This window comes from Globicephala melas, chromosome 3, assembly GCF_963455315.2.
Source record: "Globicephala melas chromosome 3, mGloMel1.2, whole genome shotgun sequence".
Taxonomy (NCBI): domain Eukaryota; kingdom Metazoa; phylum Chordata; class Mammalia; order Artiodactyla; family Delphinidae; genus Globicephala; species Globicephala melas.
The window spans coordinates 111,542,874-111,563,552 of record NC_083316.1 but is presented as its reverse complement, the minus strand read 5'-3'; the positions used below and the strand labels follow the sequence as shown (position 1 = coordinate 111,563,552).

The 20,679-nt window shown below is 41.3% G+C and overlaps 1 protein-coding gene and 1 long non-coding RNA gene across 3 annotated transcripts in view; one reads left to right on the top strand and one right to left on the bottom strand.

Moving 5' to 3' along the window:
- Nucleotides 1–16,253, top strand: part of SAR1B (secretion associated Ras related GTPase 1B) — a 32,532-nt gene extending 16,279 nt beyond the window's left edge. For both annotated transcript variants that reach the window (XM_030869594.2, XM_030869593.2), the window contains 4 exons: nt 6,756–6,821; nt 8,284–8,387; nt 9,434–9,565; nt 11,081–16,253. In XM_030869594.2, coding sequence (XP_030725454.1) covers nt 6,756–6,821; nt 8,284–8,387; nt 9,434–9,565; nt 11,081–11,197 — 419 coding nt within the window. In that variant the 3' untranslated portion in view covers nt 11,198–16,253. The remainder of the gene's footprint in view (nt 1–6,755; nt 6,822–8,283; nt 8,388–9,433; nt 9,566–11,080) is intronic.
- On the bottom strand, nt 77–19,733 carry LOC138842625 (uncharacterized). The gene is made up of 3 exons (XR_011377335.1): nt 19,600–19,733; nt 17,774–17,850; nt 77–410 (listed from the first exon to the last, which is right to left on the bottom strand). It is a non-coding gene; the product is annotated as an uncharacterized lncRNA (long non-coding RNA).
- Nucleotides 19,734–20,679: the final 946 nt, after the last annotated feature.

Here is a 20,679-nt window from a genome sequence, read left to right as displayed (position 1 = left end):
AGAACACTCTGACATAAATCTCAGCAATAACTTTTTTTTAATTAATTAATTTATTTATTTTTGGCTGTGTTGGGACTTTGTTGCTACGCGCAGGCTTTCTCTAGTTGTGGCGAGTGGGAGCTACTCTTTATTTGCAGTGCATGGGCTTCTCATTGCAGTGGCTTCTCTTGTTGCAGAGCACAGGCTCTAGGGTGTGCAGGCTTCAGTAGTTGTGGCTCACGGGCTCAGTAGCTGTGGCTTGCGGGCTCTAGAGCTCAGACTCAGTAGTTGTGGCTCATGGGCTTAGTTGCTCCGCAGCATGTGGGATCTTCCCGGACCAGGGCTCAAACCCATGTCCCCTGCATTGGCAGGCAGATTCTTAACCACTGCACCACGAGGGAAGTCCCACAATATCTTTTTTGATTCACCTCCTAGAGTAATGAAAATAAAAACAAAAATAAACAAATGGGACCTAATTAAGTGTAAAAGCTTTTGCACAGCAAAGGAAACCATAAACAAAACAAAAAGACAACCCACAGAATGGGAGAAAGTATTTGCAAATGAAGAGACCAACAAGGGATTAATCTCCAGAATATATAAACAGCTCATGCCACTCAATATCATAAAAACAAACAACCCAATCAAAAAATTGGCAGAAGATCTAAATAGACATTTCTCCAAAGAAGACAGACAGATGGTCAAAAAGCCCAAGAAAAGATGTTCAACATTACTAATTATTTGAGAAATGCAAGTCAAAACTACAATGACATATCACCTCACACTGGTCAGAATAGCCATCATCAAATATCTACAAACAATAAGAGCTGGAGAGGGTCTGGAGAAAAGGGAACCCTCTTGCACTGTTGGTGGGAATGTAAATTGGTACAGCCACTATGGAGGACAGTATGGAGGTTTCTTAAAAAACTAAATATAGAACTACTGTATGATCCAGCAATCCCACTCCTGGGCATATATCCAGAGAAAACCATAATCCAAAAAGATACATGAACCTGAATGTTCACTGCAGCACTATTTACAATAGCCAAGACATGGAAGCAATTTAAATGTCCATCGATAGAGGAATGGATAAAGAAGATGTGGTACATATATACAGTGGAATATTACTTAGCCATAAAAAAGAACAAAATAATGCCATTTGCAGGAGCATGGATGGACCTAGAGATTATCCTACTAAGTGAAGTAAAGTCAGACAAAGACAAATATATGATATCACTTATATGTGGAATCTATCTAATTTTAAAATGATACGAATGAACTTATTTACAAATCAGAAACAGACTCACAGATCTTGCAATCAAACTTATGGTTACCAAAGGGGAAACGTGGGGGGAAGTGATAAATTAGGAGATTGGGATTAACATATACACACTACTATATATAAAATAGATAACTATGGACTTCCCCGGTGGCACAGCGGTTAAGAATCCCCCTGCCAGCTCAATATTAAAAAAACAAGCAACCCAATCAAAAAATGGACAGAAGACCTACATAGACATTTCTCCAAAGAAGACATACAGATGGCCAAGAAGCACATGAAAAGCTGCTCAACATCACTAATTATTAGAGAAATGCAAATCAAAACTACAGTGAGGTATCACCTCACACCAGTTAGAACGGGCATCACCAGAAAATCTACAAACAACAAATGCTGGAGAGGGTGTGGAGAAAAGGGAACCTTCTTGCACTGTTGGTGGGAATGTAAATTGATACAGCCACTATGGAGAACAGTATGGAGGTTCCTTAAAAAACTAAAAATAGAATTAGCATATGACACAGCAGTCCCACTACTGGGCATATACCCAGAGAAAACCATAATTCAAAAAGACACATGCACCCCAATCTTCATTGCAGCACTATTTACAATAGCCAGGTCATGGAAGCAACCTAAATGCCCATCGACAGACGAATGGATAAAGAAGATGTGGTACATAAATACAATGGAATATTACTTAGCCATAAAAAGGAACGAAATTGGGTCATTTGTAGAGGCGTGGATGGATCTAGAGACTGTCATACAGAGTGAAGTAAGTAAGAAAGAGAAAAATAAATATTGTACATTAACGCATATATGTGGAACCTAGAAGAATGGTACAGATGAACCAGTTTGCAGGGCAGATATAAAGACACAGATGTAGAGGACAAACGTATGGATACCAAGGTGGGGAAGTGGCGGCCGGGGGGTGGGGAGGTGTGATGAATTGGGAGATTGGGATTGACATGTATACACTGATGTGTATAAAATGGAAAACGAATAAGAACCTGCTGTATAAAAAAATAAATAAAATAAAATTCAAAAAAAACAAAAAGAATCTGCCTGCCAATGCAGGGGACACAGGTTCGAGCTTTTGTCCGGGAAGATCCCACATGCCGCGTAGCAGCTAAGCCCATGAGCCACAACTACTGAGCCTGTGCTCTAGAGCCTGCAAGCCACAGCTACTGAGCCCGCGTGCCACAATTACTGAAGCCCACGTGCCTAGAGCCTGTGCTCTGCAACAAGAGAAGCCCATGCACCGCAACGAAGAGTAGTCCCCAATCACCGCAACTAAAGAAAGCCCGCGTGCAGCAATGAAGACCCAATGCAGCCAAAAATAAAAATAAATTAATTTTTTAAAAAGAAATTTTAAAAAATAGATAACTAACAGGGAACTCTACTCAATATCCTGTAATAACCTATATGGGAAAAGAATTTGGGGACTTCCCTGGTGGTCCAGTAGCTAAGATGCCTTGCTCCCAACACAGGAGGCCCGGGTTCAATCCCTGTTCAGGGAACTAGATCCCATATGCCTGCCGCAACTAAGAGTTCAAATGCCGCAGTGAAAGATTCCGCATGCCAGAACTAAAGATCCCGCACACGGCAACGAAGGTCACATGTGCCTCAACTAAGACCCAGCTCAACCAAAATAAGTAAATAAATAGGAACTTCCCTAGTGGTCCAGTGGGTAAGATTCCATGTTCCCAGTGCAGGGGGCCCGGGTTCGATCCCTGGTCAGGGAACTAGATCCCACATGCCACAACTAAGAAGTCTGCATACCGCAACAAATGATCCTGCATGCCACAACTAAAGATCCCACATGCGGTAACGAAGATCCCATGTGCTGCAACTAAGACCTGGCACAGCCAAAATAAATTAATAAACAATAAATCTTTTAAATAAATAAATAAATCTTTAAAAAATCTTAAAAAAAAGAATCTGAAAAAGAATGGGTATATATGTATAACTGATTCACTTTGCTGTACACCTGAAACTAACACAACATTGCAAATCAACTATACTCCAATAAAAATTTAAAAAGAAAAAGCATATGTGAAAAAGGTAACATATATCTACCCTATGATCTGGCAGTTCTATTGCTAGGTATTTATCTAGGAGAAATGAAAAACATGTGTTCACCAAAATTCTCATACAAGAATGTTTATTATACCAGTTTTATTTATCTGTAGTAGCCCCAAACTGGAAACAGCTCAGATGTCCTTCAAAAATAGAATGGATAAACAATGGGATTCTACTCAACAAGAAAGAGGAATAAACTGCTGATACATATGACGCATATTATATTGCATGGAAGAGGCTGGTCACAAAATTTATATACTATATGATACCATTTATATAAAATTCTAAAACAGGCAAAACAAACCTGTGGTGATAGAATTCAGATCAGTGCTTGCTTCTGGGAGTGGAGGTGTAGACTGGGAAGGGGCAAGAGGGAACTTGCGGGGATGTTAACAGTATTCTGTATCTTAATCAAATTGGGACTTCTTTTAGAAAGCACGGAGTGTACTGGGGATTGTAACCATAGGGTAGTTTGCCAACCACATCCAAGCATTATCTTTTCCTTATGGAAAGGATCATGCTTTGAACACAAATTGTATTACTTATTCATTCAGTTGGCAGTCTTCATACAGAATTTTTTAGCAAGATAAACTACTCTGGGGTCTCATAGTTATATTGAATAGTTAACAATTATACTGAACCTTTCATTGTAATTGTAGGGGGTCTTCTGCTTTTGGCCATGAGGGAATAACAGAGTCTGGAATTACCATCCCACTGTAAATGACTAGAAAACTGGACAAAAATATCTACTACAACATAGCACAGGGCTATGATTCCTGAGAGAAGAAAAACAAATGCTTCTCTATTCAAGTTTTATCACAGGAGGTAATTTTCAGATCATGGTATAGGGAGAGGAAACCCAAACAACCTAGTAGTCTTACTGAGTTGAGGAGACAGAGACCAGAATTTGGGGAGGCTGAGGTGACTAGAATTTGCTGGGCAGATTACCACAGAGGAAGGAGCTCTGCAGAGAAGGAACTCCAGAAATTAAAAAAATATATATATTTATTTAGGCTGCGCCGGGTGTTAGTTGTGGCATGCGAACTCTTAGTTGTGGCATGCATTCGGGATCTAGTTCCCTGACCAGGGATCAAACATGGGCCCCCTGCAGTAGAAGCATGGAGCCTTAACCACTGGACCACCAGGTAAATCCCAGAACTCCAGATATTTTCATGGCTGATTACCAATCTGTGCATACATAGAGTGAAATACACATGGCCAGTCAAAGAATAATTTCTGGAAGAACAGTTATAGTGGAGTTGTTAGCCAAATAATTCCCAGAGCTCACATGGGGCCGGGAATCCAAGTTCACACCAGCCAAAAAGGAGAGACATTGTTGAATACTCCAAAGGATCATATCTTAGTAATGGGGCTAAAGTAGCTCCAAAGTAAAGGCTACTTAGGTCTGCCCTACAAAACTTAAAAACCGATCTGCAGGGCTGCCCTGGGGGCGCAGTGGTTGGGAGTCCGCCTGTTGATGCAGGGGACACGGGTTCGTGCCCCGGTCCAGGAGGATCCCGCATGCCGCAGGGCAGCTAGGCCCGTGAGCCATGGCCGCTGAGCCTGCGCGTCTGGAGCTTGTGCTCCGCAGCGGGAGAGGCCACAACAGTGAGAGGCCCACGTACCACAAAAAAAAAAAAAAAAACTGATCTGCAAGCAATTTAACTGCCTGCCAGAACAAAGTCCAACTTTCTTTTTTTTTTTTTTCGGCCTGTGGCTTGCAGGATCTTAGTTCCTGACCAGGGTCCCTGCAGTGAGAGCGCTGAGTCCTAACCACTGGACCACCAGGGAATTCCCAAAGTCCAACTTTCTTGAAAAGGATACAACGAAATTCAACATCCAGGGACTTCCCTGGTGGCACAGTGGTTAAGAATCCGCCTGCCAATGCCGGAGACACGGATTCGATCCCTGCTCCGGGAAGATTCCACATGCCGCGGAGCAACTAAGCCCGTGAGTGCGCCACAACTACTGAAGCCCATGTGCCTAGAGCCCGTGCTCCGCGACAAGAGAAGCCACCGCAATGAGAAGCCCGCGCACTGCAAGGAAGAGTAGCCCCTGCTCGCCACAACTAGAGAAAGCCTGCGCGCAGCAGGGAGGAACCAGTGCAGCCCAAAATTAATTAATTTTTTTAAAATCCAACATTCAATAAATTATTAGACATGCAAAGAAGCAGGAAAGTATGATCCATAACCAGGAGAAAAATTAATCAGTAAAAACAGATTGTAACAAAGATGATGGCAGAAGTAAAAAAGATGATGGAATTAGCAAATAAGGACATTGAAATAGCTGTTATGAATATGCTTAAGGATTTAAGGGAGGGCTTCCCTGGTGGCACAGTGGTTGGGAGTCCACCTGCCGATGCAGGGAACACGGGTTCGTGCCCCGGTCCAGGAGGATCCCACATGCCGCAGAGCGGCTGGGCCTGTGAGCCATGGCCCCTGAGCCTGCGCGCCCGGAGCCTGTGCTCCGCGGCGGGAGAGGCCACGGCAGTGAGAGGCCCGCATACCGCAAAAAAAAAAAAAAAAAAAAAGGATTTAAGGGGAACATGAACATAATGAGGAGAGAAATGGCAGATATAAGACAGAACCAAATGGGACTTATAGAAAAGAAAAATAAAATATCTGAAATGAAATTTTCACTAGATAGGATTAATAGCAATTTTTTTTTGTGGGGTGGAGGGTGTCCCACACTGCACGGCATGTGGAATCTTAGTTCCCCGACCAGGGGTTGAACCCGCACCCCTGCAGTGGAACACAGATCTTAACCACTGGACCACCAGGGAAGTCCCAAGGATTAATAGCAAATTAGTGCCAATACTGCAGAAGGAAAGACCAGTGAACTTAAGTCAATGCAATAGAAACTAAAAGAAACACAGAGAAAAATGACTGAAAAAAAAAATCAACGGAGCCTCAGTAACTTGTGGGACAATATTAAGTAGTCTAGCAAACCTATCATTGAAGTCCCAGAAGGGGAAGGAAGGGAGCAGAAAAAATATTTGAAGAAATAATAGCCAAATTTTTTATTATAATTGTGTTTGTCATTAAAGACTGTCACCTGCGAAATATGACAGCCATGAGAGAATACTGTTATTTCACCTGTATCGTTTAAGATGAATTACAGGAAAAATTATTAGGTTGGAGCAGTCACTTGAATTCACAGTAAATAATTGTCAATTTCAGCAGGATAGAGAAGGAAAAATAAGTAAGTGTTGGATTTGTGGTGGGTAGTGAATACTAGAAATGAATATTACCATTTACGTGCATTATATTGGCAATATGAAAGGGAATATAGTAGTTACAACAGAGAATTGCTTTTTGATTTGACCTTATTTGCAATTAAAGTAAATCAAACTTTAAGTGGCAATATATATCAGGAATGGGTGTCTAATCTTCATGTTGTTAAAATAGTTTGTATTATTATTTAGCGTCAGAAGAACTAACCATTGCTGGCATGACATTTACAACTTTTGATCTGGGTGGACATGTTCAAGGTGAGATTCTATTGCTTTGTTTTATTTAATAAAAATGTGACCATTATGTTCCAGTGCATGAAACCTCATTCTATTCAAAGAAAGCCAGAGTAGACTTAAAATTTAGGAGTTATTACCCCTAGATAAACGCTTTAAATGCAAAGGATGATTTTCATGGTACTCCAATTTAAGTCTGAATTGCTTTTGGTGGTAAAGCATATGAGTAAAATTTAGCCTCCATTCTTTCCCTGCTCCAGTCCCCCTTTCGCTTACTGTCGTAATCATGTTATGAATATGTCATTGCTCTGTATGAAAAACCTTCAGTGGCTAACTCATTACCTATAAAATAAAGGCCAAACTCACTGCCCTGGCACTCAGGATCTCTATGATCTGATCGCACTTTACTTTTTGAGTCTTTATTTCCCACTATACCCTTTCCCATTCTCTTTACTCCAACCAAACCAAACCATCTTGGTGTTCTCCCACCTCTGTGCTTATGCCATCCCCATCTGCACATAGGTAACCCACCTTCAGGGCCCAGTGTAAGTCCCGCTGCCTCCCCTGAGAAGCCACTCCCAGCTGGGAGTGCTCTCAACTATACTTACGTAGCAATTAGTGCGTTTGTATACATATCTGCAAGTGTGGAACGACTGTCTTATTTCCTCTACTAAACTTAATGGGACTGAAATCCTAGTTATTTTTTAATATCCCCAAAAGGACTTAGCAGTATCCACCACATGGTAATTCATAAATAATGAATATTACAAAGCCTGTGGCTAGTGAAAGCACATTTGAGACATATATCAATTGTTTAAAATATACATAAACTAATTCCTGGAATATAATCATTAGATTTAGAACCTAATGGAGTTTGAGACTTCATTTCTATATTATTTTAAGGTATATTATAAAACTGAAGTCAGAAAATAAAGTTACCTTCCCCTAGGGTACCCCCAAAACTGTTTTCCCCTCTAAAGAGAATGTCATGGCAAAAATTACCCTAATGGTTTCATAAACTTTAATTTCTGTTATGAGTAGAACAGTTTATTATTTTAACTTAACAAGTCTGTACCCGATACTAATTTCCTTCTGTCACTGACTCCAGATTTATCACTGGCAAAAAACTGATAAACTAGGAATGTCAAAAAAATGAATACTGCATATAAGAAATAGTAGTGGTCCCTCCAATGAACTTAATGTGCATCCTTGTCCATTAGTAGCAAATATTAATTCTTCTTCTAACATAGGAAAATTGGGGCAGAGTGAAGTATTTGACTTGCCCACAATCAAGGAAAACCTGTTATTTCTTCTTTGGTCACCTGGAAAGATTTTGGCAATATTGGGTGAAAGACTGACTTGAGTATATAATGAAGTAGCAGCAGCTAAGGGATAATTACACTTGATATCTTGTTGGACTCTTCCCTCAAACTATCTGCTAGGTTTGACCAGCAAATAAAATCTAACTCCTGATTGTTTTTATTAGCTCGAAGAGTGTGGAAAAACTACCTGCCTGCTATCAATGGCATTGTATTTCTGGTGGATTGTGCAGACCATGAAAGGCTGTTAGAATCAAAAGAAGAGCTTGATGTAAGTTAAATAATTAAAACTAAACATAGTTGAATCACTCTGGTAAGCCTGAGGAAATAGGCTGGATATGTAGGTATCAGAGTGTGGCTTTTTTGCAGCCTCTGATGTAACTCCTGACAATTTGTGGAGTTCTGAGATTATTCTACTTAGAATGTAGAGGGAGTAGCTTGGAGTAATTGTAGCTATTGAGGAGGTACTAATGCAGACTTCCTTCCTGAAGGCTTGGGCTCACTCTGTGCAGAGTGTGCCCTTGTAGTATATTTCATGTCTGCTACATTCCTGTAGTGGCTTGATCTGAAGCCCCTGGTCCTCCTAGGATGCTGGTTTCTTCAGGAGTTAGCCAGAACCTGGAAATGGCATAACATGCTATCTTTGTCACCGCTCCCAGGAGTGATCAGGGCCATGTGTAGCCACCACCTCTCCCGTCTCCCAGGTCACATGCTTCATAAAGGGGCTCAGAAGCAGTAGGCAAGGTCAGTGCTAGATCTGGGTCCACAGAGAAAGCAGGTCCATGATTTGATGGAAGGTTGACCTGGCCATGCCTCTGCCTAGAGCAAGCAAACAAGTACTTATTCATGTGGAAAAGTCCAGATAGTCTCTGGTCTTGAAACAGGGTCAGGGAATTCCTGAGTTCCTACTTTGTGCCCGGCACTGTGCATATTACCTCATTTAATTCTCAAATTAACTCCATAAGGTAGGTGGTACTATTGCAAATTCTCTTTGAACTTCAATGAGCCTTATTTGTGTAAGATCTCACAACTCAAAAGCAGCAGAACTAGAAATGAAACCAGGTCTGCATGCTTCAAAGTGTTGGGTCTATTCACAGAGTGAGCATTTACAGAAGGAGACTTAGGGAGGCAGAAGAATTGAGCTTTGGGTTTGTTGAGCTCACTTTAAAATGTAGGGAGAGTTTGCCAAAGAAAGTTAGCCAAACTGACGGGTATGATAGAGAATGAGTCCTTGATGCCCATTTGGTAGCTTGTCACAGTGAACCTTTAGATGGTTTCATATCAACATCTTGTCGTTCATTTTGTTTTGTTTTTCAGTCACTAATGACAGATGAAACTGTTGCTAATGTGCCTATACTGATTCTTGGAAATAAGATTGACAGACCTGAAGCCATCAGTGAAGAGAGGTTGCGAGAGATGTTTGGTTTATATGGTCAGACGACAGGAAAGGTAAAAAAAAAAAAAAAAAAAAAAAATTTTGACAAGTGTGAATATTTCATTCAGTAGTACAAATATCTTTTTATTTTATTTTTTTTAATCTTCTGAAATAGTGTGTTCCCACACTACCCCTAACAGTAATCATTCTTATTGGTTTAATTGGTACAGTCTGGCTTTTTTTTTTTTTTAATTGGGGTATAGTTGACATACAACATTATACTAGTTTCAGGTGTATAACCAGATGTCTTTTTTTTTTTTTTTAACCAGATGTCTTTAAATTATTATTGTCCTACCTCATAAGCCCATTATCATATTTTTTTCTTAAAAACTGTCATTTATACATTTGGGTCTTTTATTAATGTCCTCATTTATTTTCTTTCTACCACTGAATGAAATGAAACCTTTTCTTGGTGATATCGAAAATGTCAAAGCCTACGGGCTTCCCTGGTGGCGCAGTGGTTGAGAGTCCGCCTGCCGATGCAGGGGACACAGGTTCGTGCCCCGGTCCGGGAAGATCCCACATGCCGCAGAGCGGCTGGGCCCGTAAGCCATGGCCGCTGAGCCTGCGCGTCTGGAGCCTGTGCTCCGCAACGGGAGAGGCCACGACAGTGAGAGGCCCACGTACCGCAAAAAAAAAAAAAAAAGTCAAAGCCTATGCTTATGAGAAACTAAATGAAAGCTTTCAAAGTTTTATTTGTCATAATTTTTCAGAATTAGCCACTAAATAATATACTTGAATGTTTAAGCATACCAGTAGTGTATTTAGGCCCTCAGTTCAGTGTTTAAGAGTTCACCACAGATAAAAATAAAATGTAAACTTGGCCATAGCAGTGTTGGGGTTTTCTGAACATATGATTTATAATAAGCTTTAAGACACATTATTTTTGCATTCATTTTTACTGGTATTTGTTTTGGGGAAGGACCTTAGTATTAAAAAATCCCAGAGTAGAGAAATATTGCAGCCTATGGAAGGAGACTCTTATGTTAGATATGGTAGACTTTGGTCTATTTTCTGTTTCTTCTTTTTAATAACTGCACACTAATTTTTTTTTTTTTTGCCATGCTGCATTGCATGTGGAATCCTAGTTCCCCAACCAGGGGTCGAACTGGCGCTCCCCCACATTGGGAGCTCAGAGTCTTACCCACTGGACTGCCAGGGAAGTCCCTGCTCCACATTAATTTTAAGAAATGCCTTGTTTAGTCATAAACCTACTCAGAGAATGTTTGTTTTTAATATAAGTGAAGCCAGTTGTCCCAGGTAACTTGAATTTTTTCTAAGTCACAGATTATTTTCATTCTTGTGTGCCTCACAAGCTCACCTCTGTCCTACTGAGCAGACATCCTGTCCTCCAGTAGAGTGAGAGGAGACGTCCTGTGTGTTTAGGGGAGGGTACTTGGATGCCAAACAGCCGTGGCTTTATCACAGTCACCCTTTGTTCTAAGATGTACGAGCTGCAGTTCTCCTGGGGAGTGGAGCTTTTATTTCATTAAGGGGTCATTCAACATAATGTCTATCTTCTCTTCTAGGGCAGTGTATCTCTGAAAGAACTGAATGCCCGGCCCTTAGAAGTTTTTATGTGTAGTGTGCTCAAAAGACAAGGTTATGGAGAAGGCTTCCGCTGGATGGCTCAGTACATTGATTAACACCAGCCCGCATCGGTTCAGGGTCTCACCATTCAGGCCTACTCAGAGATTTGATCACTCGACATGCATAACTTGAATTCAATAGACTTTTGTTGGTTAGAAAACAGATGTTTTTTAGATTATTAATATCTTATCAACCTAATTTGAGTGAGAATTGAAGACTGATTCAAGTAAGCTGAATATCACAATGTAGCTTTCTAATTCCATAAAAATAATTAGAATTTAGTTTATAATCTGACATTACCCCCAGCACCATTTTTAAAGAGCAACTTTCCAGACTACCTTTGAAGCACTTTTTAACAATATGAAACTACAAATGTAAACCATATTTAAAAGTTCATCATGTTAAACTTTTTATGTACTTTTTTGGAACTAGTTTTTTAATTTTAGATTATGTGTCCACCTATCTTAAGTGAACAGTTAATAATTAGCTTATTGATGACTGCATGATGCCTTACAGTTTTCATTATTTTTTCTTATGCAAACGTCATGCAATAAAGCAAACCCTAATGTTTGGCATCCTTATTGGGCAAATGTTTCGTTTTAATGTGTCTTATCTGGCTAGTATGCTCTGAAATTTTGTATGTTTACTATTATCTATATGAGGGAGTTACTGGGAAAGGAGACTGCTTCAGAATATTTAGAATAATGCTTAAGTTCCTAGAGGCTTTTGCATTTTCCAGGAGACAAGTTGTGTTTGGTTGTACCTTATACCACATTTATCTCTGAATCATGTGTATTTTTATCTGTAACACTACCGTTACCAATGCTGATGGGGTCCATGTCCTAGTCCCTGTGGGATCGGCCTTCTGCAGAAAAGCACATCTTCTGGTACAACCCAAGGTTAATTTTTGGTTTGATAGGCCCATTCCAGTTGTCTCATTCTGAAGTGCTCCATCTTACTGGTTTGGTATTCTGTGCCTCTTCACCAAAAGTAGTGACAGGCACCAGTCTCCCCACAGTTAGAGGTACTCCCCAGTCTCTTTATACTTAATGGTACTCTCCAGGGCAAACGACAAGTAGGGTCTTGTGCACAGTCTCATCATGGAGGCGTGCATCTGAGGAAAAAGAGCCTATTCTCCTTCATCTGTCACTGAGATATTTGGGGATTTTGCTCCTGTCCTACAGCTCTTTTGCATTTTTGGCGTATTTTATTTCTTGGTGGAAAGAAAATGAATCCATGTATTTAATTTTCTTTATTTTTATTCTCAGCTAGCTCTCACTTTATAGCACAAAAGGCTTTTGTTTTTAGATGCAATTCTTGCCATGCGATAGTGTCTGCAAACCTCATTGACAGGCTTTCTAGTAAGATTTTAGTTAGCTTTTTAAAGCATTTTAATTTCCTAAGAAATTGAGTTCTTTTTTTCCATATGTCAGAGATCCCCATACTTCGCTGAAAGACAAGTGCCAAATATTTATTTTTAAAGACTGTCAAGCTTAAGGTTTCCTCTCTTGGTCATAAACCAAGGTTTCATAGTATATTTAACCAATTCCATTGAGAATAGATTGCTCCAATTCCATCAAGAGTAATTTTAATATCAGAATCAGTGTTTTTCTCTAGCTATTGTCCAAATCAGAGTTACTGTAGTCCTTTCTGTCATCAATAATGTAATATATGAAGCAAATAAGGATTGAAGGATATGCCTGGAAGGAATTACCAGTTGGCTAAACCAACAAGGTCATTTCACCATGACATTTGGTTTTAGGAATTCACCTATTCTATTTCACTTTCAGCTTCCTTCTAAATGAAAATAAAAAGCTTTCTCCCTGCCTAGAAACATCAGTAGCACCATGGGAAAAGTAGCAAATGACATTTCAGCCTTTGGTTTATTCTGCCAGATATGTTTAAAGTACTCATTTTTAACGTCTTGACCAGACAGAACTAAGCCTTATTAAAAGTAATTGCCTCTTGTTGATGGTATCTTTTCAATATTTACAGGGACATGCCTTTCTTCAAGTATTTCCTAGTATCTATTGTGATAATTGAGAAGTTAATTATTTGTGTTATAAATTGGTATAAAGGAAAAAGCTTAGTGGTTTCTCTAGAGGGGATTTGCTTTCTGGTACAAAATATATTGTTCCAGAGCTCTCATTCTAGGTCTGTCACTGGGATCAAAGGAACAAAGTCACTTTGTGGACCACACTAAACTGTGGATATTTTCCCAATGATGTAAGAGTCTTATGGCCTGAACCTCTGGAAATGAAGCTGCACTTTCCTGCCAGCTCCAGGGAGATGGGCCTCAGAGTTCCCCAGCCATTGGGCATACCATCTAGTTCTGAGAGCTCCTCAGAGCATATACACTAAGTCACTGCTTCCTTCAGGAGAAGCAAGTTAAGAGAATGCCAAGAAGCAGTAAAAGCACATGGGGAAAACATATACTCTGTATGTGCCTGTGCAAGTGTGCACATTTGCAGAGTAGTTTTTGGGTAAATGGTAGTATTGGGGACATAGGTTAATTTTGTTCCTCCCACTGTAGAGTGTGAAAATGTAATTAACACTGTTGTATACAAGTTAAGATTGGATTCCATATAAATCAGGAAGTGTTCAAAAGATGTTTTAAAATCTTAAGTCCAAAACTAAAAATAGAGGGTCTCAGCTGGCTTTTGTATTTTTAAAGAAGAGCTTCTCAACCTCAACACCTGTTTCAATGACTGCTGTTAATTATACTTTTGTGTAACTGTTTAAATTGATGGATTCCAGTTTTTCTTGGTGAATTTTTAGATTGAAGATTATAGCATTTTTAAAAATTGGGGCACAGATATTTCCTAAAGCATATGAAAAAATATTCTTCACCATTGGCTTAGTTGACCCAGTATCTCTGAGTGCCAAAGAAGTATGAATTCAGATACTGCCTGCATAGATCTAAATTTTAGTTTTGTGTGCCTGTGTACATATACAAATTTACTGTGGTTTACAGTGTATACACAGAACATTTCTTTTCTTTAGTTTTCAACTGGCTCACACTTCTGTGTAGCGCTTTCCAGCATGTAAGTTACTTGTAAATCATTAAAATAGAGTAATATTTGATAATAGTGTTTCTTGCCTTCTGCAAAATGATTTAATTAACCCAGCATTTTCACAAGTTCCATCATTAAAAACAGAATACCTCTAGCTGACATGATTTGAGAGTTTCAGGAGACAGGTTTACATTTTCTGAAACTGTACTTGGTATGTGGCTCAACGTAGCATTTCAGTCTTAGTCACTTACAGGACTGAAGTTTGCAAGACTTCTATTGCCAAATAAATTTTGACCAGAGTACACTGAAAATAGCTAATATAAAAGGAAGTCTCTCAGAAAATCTTGTGTTGATTTTATTTAGAGTATATGGTTTGGATTTTTTTTTTTCTGGCCGTGCCATGCAGCAGGCGGGATCTTAGTTCCCCGACCAGGGATCGCCGTGTCCCCTGCATTGGAATCGTGGAGACTGCCAGGGAAGTCCCTGTTTGAATCATTTTAAACGTATGTAAAAGTTGGTGAAGCTTCCAAAAGTCTCCAAGAGAGCATGAAAAAAGTAGAGATTAGCAAATATAAACTTCTGGATGCAAAATTAATAGGGAGTTAAAGATTTTCTATAAACATTAAAATTTTTTTTGTAATGAATAGTTGAGAGTTCAGAAAACAGTATATCTTCAATTAAGGACTAAATTCTCAAAGCTCCATATTTATGTTTCTGGTCATTTCCATCATTGTCCTTTTGAAATGCAAATTAGTGCTTTTTAACCAAAAAAAAAAAAAAGAAAAAGAGGAAGAAGAAAAGAAAGAGAACAAGCTCTTAAAAATATAGGGACTGTGCCTCTGTGTAAAGTGATTGGAATTTTGTTAAAACCATGTTTCTACTCTTCAACCCTGGAACCATTACCCCTCACATACCGCAGCCCACACCTGGATAAAAAGATCCCTGAGTATAAACGGAGTCTACAGAGTCTGTTGAAGATGCAATTTTGAACTAATTTTTGTCCTCATAATTTGGAACATTAAGTAGCTAATATATTTAGTACCTCTGATTGATTGTTCTGGGCTTTGACCACACTTTTTTTTTTTTTTTGTGGTACGCGGGCCTCTCACTGTTGTGGCCTCTCCCGCTGCGGAGCACAGGCTCCGGAGGCACAGGCTCAGCGGCCATGGCTCACGGGCCCAGCCGCTCTGCGGCACGTGGGATCTTCCCGGACCGGGGCACGAACCCGTGTCCCCCGCCTCGGCAGGCGGACTCTCAACCGCTGCGCCACCAGGGAAGCCCTGACCACACTTTTAAACAGAGTCCAAAGTAATCACAGTAAAGCAAATTTATCCAAAGTAAACTTTGTTTCAGGAGTGCCCCCACCCCAATAGATTTTAGGACAGAAATGGGAAAGGCTTTTGAGTGATTTCATGCAGAATTATTTTCTGTGGAAAAGCCACACTGGAGTGGATGAATTCTTCAGCATGTATTTTAAATGAAGCGGGGGAATTAGATTTAATTTTAGTTTTAAATATTTGAGGGTCGAGGGAGGTGACAGTTCTACAGTTTTTGACATACAAGCTGTCCTTGAAATTGTTTTCATTATCAAGTATGAAGATTCACATCAGAATGGCCAACTTCACATGGGTTTCTGGATTCCCTGGTGCTGCTCCTAACCTGAACTCATAATCAGTTGCCATACTGAGGCAAGAGCACTCAGGGTGAATGTAGTCACATAACTTTAAAAGTGATCAAAGTGTTTTCCGTGGTGAGGCCTTCAGTATTTGACTGAATGCAGAGTATGTTGAAGTGGTAAGTCGGTGATAAGTTTTTCATCACTAACCTTGTTTGCACTTTTGTACAGCACTGCTTGCACTAGCATCTTAGTGTGAATTTTAACAATTGTTTTACAGTGTATACAGATTGTTAAGCATTAATTTATATAAAGATGTTTGTTTACCTTTATATATTTTACAAAGAACAGCTATAATAGTTGGTTAAATGTCCTTGAATTGTGTTTGTGTGTTATTTTGATTATGTTCTATTGTCTTTTCACCCCCTATGAATTTGAGTGTCAGGAATAGAAAAATAAAATGATTACCTGGTCTTTGAAACACTCTGGTGTCAAGTCCCATTTTTACCATCCAATTGTAATTTTCATTGTGCTTATTAGAAATTTCTTGGACTTCGAAATTATTAAGATTATAGAACGTACCCTTTGTGCAAGGATTCCAAGGAACCTTTGCTTAAATTAAGTACCGAGGCCTAATTTGCCTTGTAAGACTGAAAACAACTCATGGGCACACTGTAGTAGGACTTACACAATGCCAAGTCCATTGAAATGTGAAAAATAAGGCAGCTGGTTGGTTTTATCTACATCAAGGTTCTCTAGCTTTAGTATGCATCAGAATCTCCTGTGTGTGTGTCCGGGGGCGGGGGGAGCTGGCTTTAAAACACACAAGAAAAAGAATCCCACCAAATATTGTGATTCAGTAAATCCGGGGTGGGCTGGGCTGGAGGGCAGAAATCCAAATCTTCAACAAGGTTCTCAGGTTTTCCTGGTGCCAAAGTGTGTGGATTTTCATTTAGGAAAAACAGTAATATAACACTAAATACTAGCAACACTAAATGGTCATTGGCCAATCAGGGAAGAAAAAAATGTATCTTTTTTTTTCCCCCTGAGAATTCATTTATTAGTAAATCCTATGTCAGTGTAACCTGTAGTCGGTGGTTCTCAACCTTGGCTGCAATCCAGAATCACCCAAAGCCCAGGCTGCCCTCAGGATGCAGACTTTTTTCAACTCCTCAGGTGACTCGAATGAAAAATTTTATCATTTTGTTAAGGGTTATCAAGCTACTTTTGAGACTTAAACCCAAATGTAAAACCTTTCTACAGCCATCCCTTTAACCTTCCCACTAACAGTGTGCAGGACATCAAGCTTTATGCTAACTCTTAACATAAGCAATCATGATTCTATTACAGTTGGGTCCATCAAATAGAGATTTAGTATGGACTCAAGTTATTTGTTGAACTGAAACTAATAGGTAGGTAGTGAATGCACTGAAGGGATAAATGCTAAGAAAATAAAGTCCAGTTTATTTAGCTCATTTTCTTGAATTTAGCTATATCCCACTAGACTATCTGATATTTGTTCTAAAGCTACAAGTAATGCAATGTCATAGCCCCCAAAAGAGTGTGAAAAACACCTTTTTGGGAATTGAGGAACTAGGAAACTGTAAAAGAAGCCCTTTGGGTGGTGGCCACCATCCTAATTGAAAGGTGAGAACAACAGCTTAGAAACCTGATGATTAACAAAGGTCCTAGAACAGGCCCTGTTTCTGCTGCGTCCCTTATAAAGGGTTCAACTGGGGATTCAGTTAATTGACAAAGGTCAGAGCCTGTGTTTACAAAGCCTCTTAACTCAATTTATTTAAAATCAGACACCAAGACAATAATTTTCTGGCCATTATTCAGTAAACAAAGGAAGCCTCACTTTGGAATGTGGATTTTGATTGGGGGCACTATGGTGAACCATTTAACATGTTTATTAAAGTCACTATGACTTCAGTGATGGCACTATGCCACTACGAACACGCTGGTAATGTTGCAAAAAGAAGACTGAAGCGCTTTCTTACCTGATTGTATTGAAAGGGCCTGGGTTAATGGGTAACAGTCCTCCAGTCAGAATCTTCACAGGTGTCACCTTTCATGGCTGGTAAAATAAACAAAGGGAAGAAATAATTGGAGGTGAGGTACAGGGGGACAGAGAAACACCTGGGGGTCAAAAATGGAGATTTTGGTTTACTACTTTCTTGAGCTAAAAGGAACTGAATGTGACCCTCATCAGTGGAACTGTAGTCTCATTTCATCCGGGATTAGCAAAATCTCAGAAACTAGAGATTATACACATTACCGAGTTACAGCACCGTTTTTAGGGTTTTCTCCTGGCCCTTGGGTTTAGGTTGAGCTCTCTAGATCCACCTCTTGGTTGGGAAGCCACGCCAGATTGATTGCAGTCTGGAGAAACGCATGTTGACGTTCCTCCATTCTAGGGACTTCACTTTCGAGACCTGAATGGCCAAGAGCCCCTCTCTGGGTAAGGGGCAGAACAGGAGAGTTCCAGCCCTGTTCTGGGCCCCAGAGCTCATTTACAACTAGGGGCTCTACTGCATGGGGACACAGCTCTGACAGCTCCGGAAGGAAACCACGCGACGCTGCTTTCTTTCCCGACTGCAGCAGATGGCAGTGGCACAAAGATATTTAGAGAACAGTCTGGGTCTTTTTCCACCTCAGCTTCTATTTGGGGCCAGGTTCAGAATCCACAGGCCTCTGGCAGTCGGGTGGCATGGGGACCCCTCTCGGATTCTCTGGGGCCTCAATTTGCCTTGCGTCTTTGGAGAAGCAGTGCCTGACCCTTCTGATTACCTGGTATGTGGGCAGCCTTTGCCCACCACTCCACGCGCAGGGCTGGGCTGGGCAAAGTAGGAGGCGGGGTCCCTGCTCACCAGGTTCTTTCTTTTTTTCTCTCTCGCATATACAAAACCTTACGTGTGGAAAACCGTTATCACCAGGGACTTTGCACGTATTGTGCTGGTATTGGATTCAGGTTGGGACATTTGGCCTTACTTTCTGTCTGCCCTTCCACCAGCCAGTCAGCAGGAATTTCCTCAACACCTGCCTGCTGGGGACTAGCATGGAATGATGAAAAAGGGGCAGAGATCTACCCAAGGCACCATGGAAGGCAAAAGGGAAAGGCCCCCAAACCTCATCGAGGTTTCTAGAAAAGGGGCACCAGAGCTGAATCTTGAAGGTGTATAAACTGGTTGGTGGAGAAGGGGTGAGAGAACAGTGCGAGCAGACAGCACGGCGATGACAGAGGCACGGCAGAAAAGGGCACGCTGTGATTTGGGGCCGGTAGAGCCCAGAGCCTGAAGAGGTGCTGCGTGGAGAGCATCTTAGATGGAAATGTCAGTGGAGGGAAAGATGAGAACATGAGGCCTGAACTGAGAAGGAGGCAGAAGAGCAGGGCTGATGCCTCTCATCTTTCAACCTGCTTCTCACCTGTCATGATAAGTAGGCTACTTCTAACACTGATTCCGAAACCAACATTTTATGACGTATGACCATGTTTTCCAGCCCAAGGCAGGAGCCGGGGATCCACCAGGGGAGTCTGCTCATGGGGCCATCAGATCAGGATACACTATTTGAAGCTGAGAACATCTGGACAGACATGTATCCCCAAAATGCCACACTGAGCATGTGCACCAGAATGTGTGGCGCTGACAACGGGGAAGACACATGTTTGAGGTCAAAATAAAACACGAGCTGGAGCTGTTGACACAGCTACACAACCTACAAGACATCGGGCTGAGGGAGTGGGGCTCCCTGAGGGTACTGCTGGGAATGGGGAGCTGAGACCACATTTGTCCCTCTCTGACCCCCCTCTCCATGCACCTCTTACCTGGGACTGGCTTTGCCTGCACAGTGTGGGGATCTGGTGGTTCCATCCGTCGAGCAGGAGAAGCGTAATAGAAGTAGATGAGGGGAGTACCCTGCCTTCTAATACCCTAGAAAAGTCCTGAACTTGAAAAGTCAGGTGGGCAGGGTGTCCTAACTCATCACACAGCCCAAGGGCTGCCCATCAACACTGGACTGGACTTGACCTCTGTGGCTCCCGGGCTCAGAACCACCTGTGAATAGAAACATCGTTTCAGAGTGACAATTACAGTTGAATTTAAGGAAGACATTTTTTAATTTAATACAGATGGCTTAGCAGTGGGTTGCTTATAAAGTGACAGGCTCTCTGTCACTAGAATTCAGAGGCTGTCCTAGAGAAGGTGGTGGAGAAGACGTGCTTTCACGCCCCCCACCCCGCTAAACACTGAGGTCCTATCACCCAGATGCGGCTCCTCAGATGAGGGCCAGGTAGGACCCAGGACTTACGGTGCAGGTTGGTACTGGTCCCATACACTTTCTTGACCAGAAGGATGTGCTCCTGGAGGGCAGAGGGGTCCCTAAGATTTAAGCATCCCCTCTGGTTCCTGACGTCCCTACAGGGCACACTGCTCCCTTTGCCGTGGACCCATTTAGGAGTCTTACGTTGGACGAGGCAGCTATCAGGCCCGTCCACGGCAGCTCCTTCCCAAGCCTCCTAGGCTTCCTTCTGTAAGCTGATGAGCGTGAATATTACAGCTGGCGTGTGGGAAACAAAGTTTTGTATACCAAGCACCTGTCGCCAGAACCAGGCAATCACCCAGCGTCCCAAGATAGCAGTTCAGAATATCCACAGGTGATGGTTTATTTTGCTGAGTCACTTTTCTTACTTGGCTTCTGCAAACCCTGGTGCTCTTCTGAGTTTCGTGTTGCTCCCAACATTCAGTCCCCAGCAATGGAACGTTCCTTCTTTGCAAAAGAGGGTGAGGGTGCCGGACAGGAGGAATTCGGCTACCTCGGGCCTCCTCGGTTACAAGGTTTCAGGACGGCCACCGAGGAACCGGGAATGCTGGGAAGGTGGGTGTTTCTCAGGCATAGGCAGCTGACT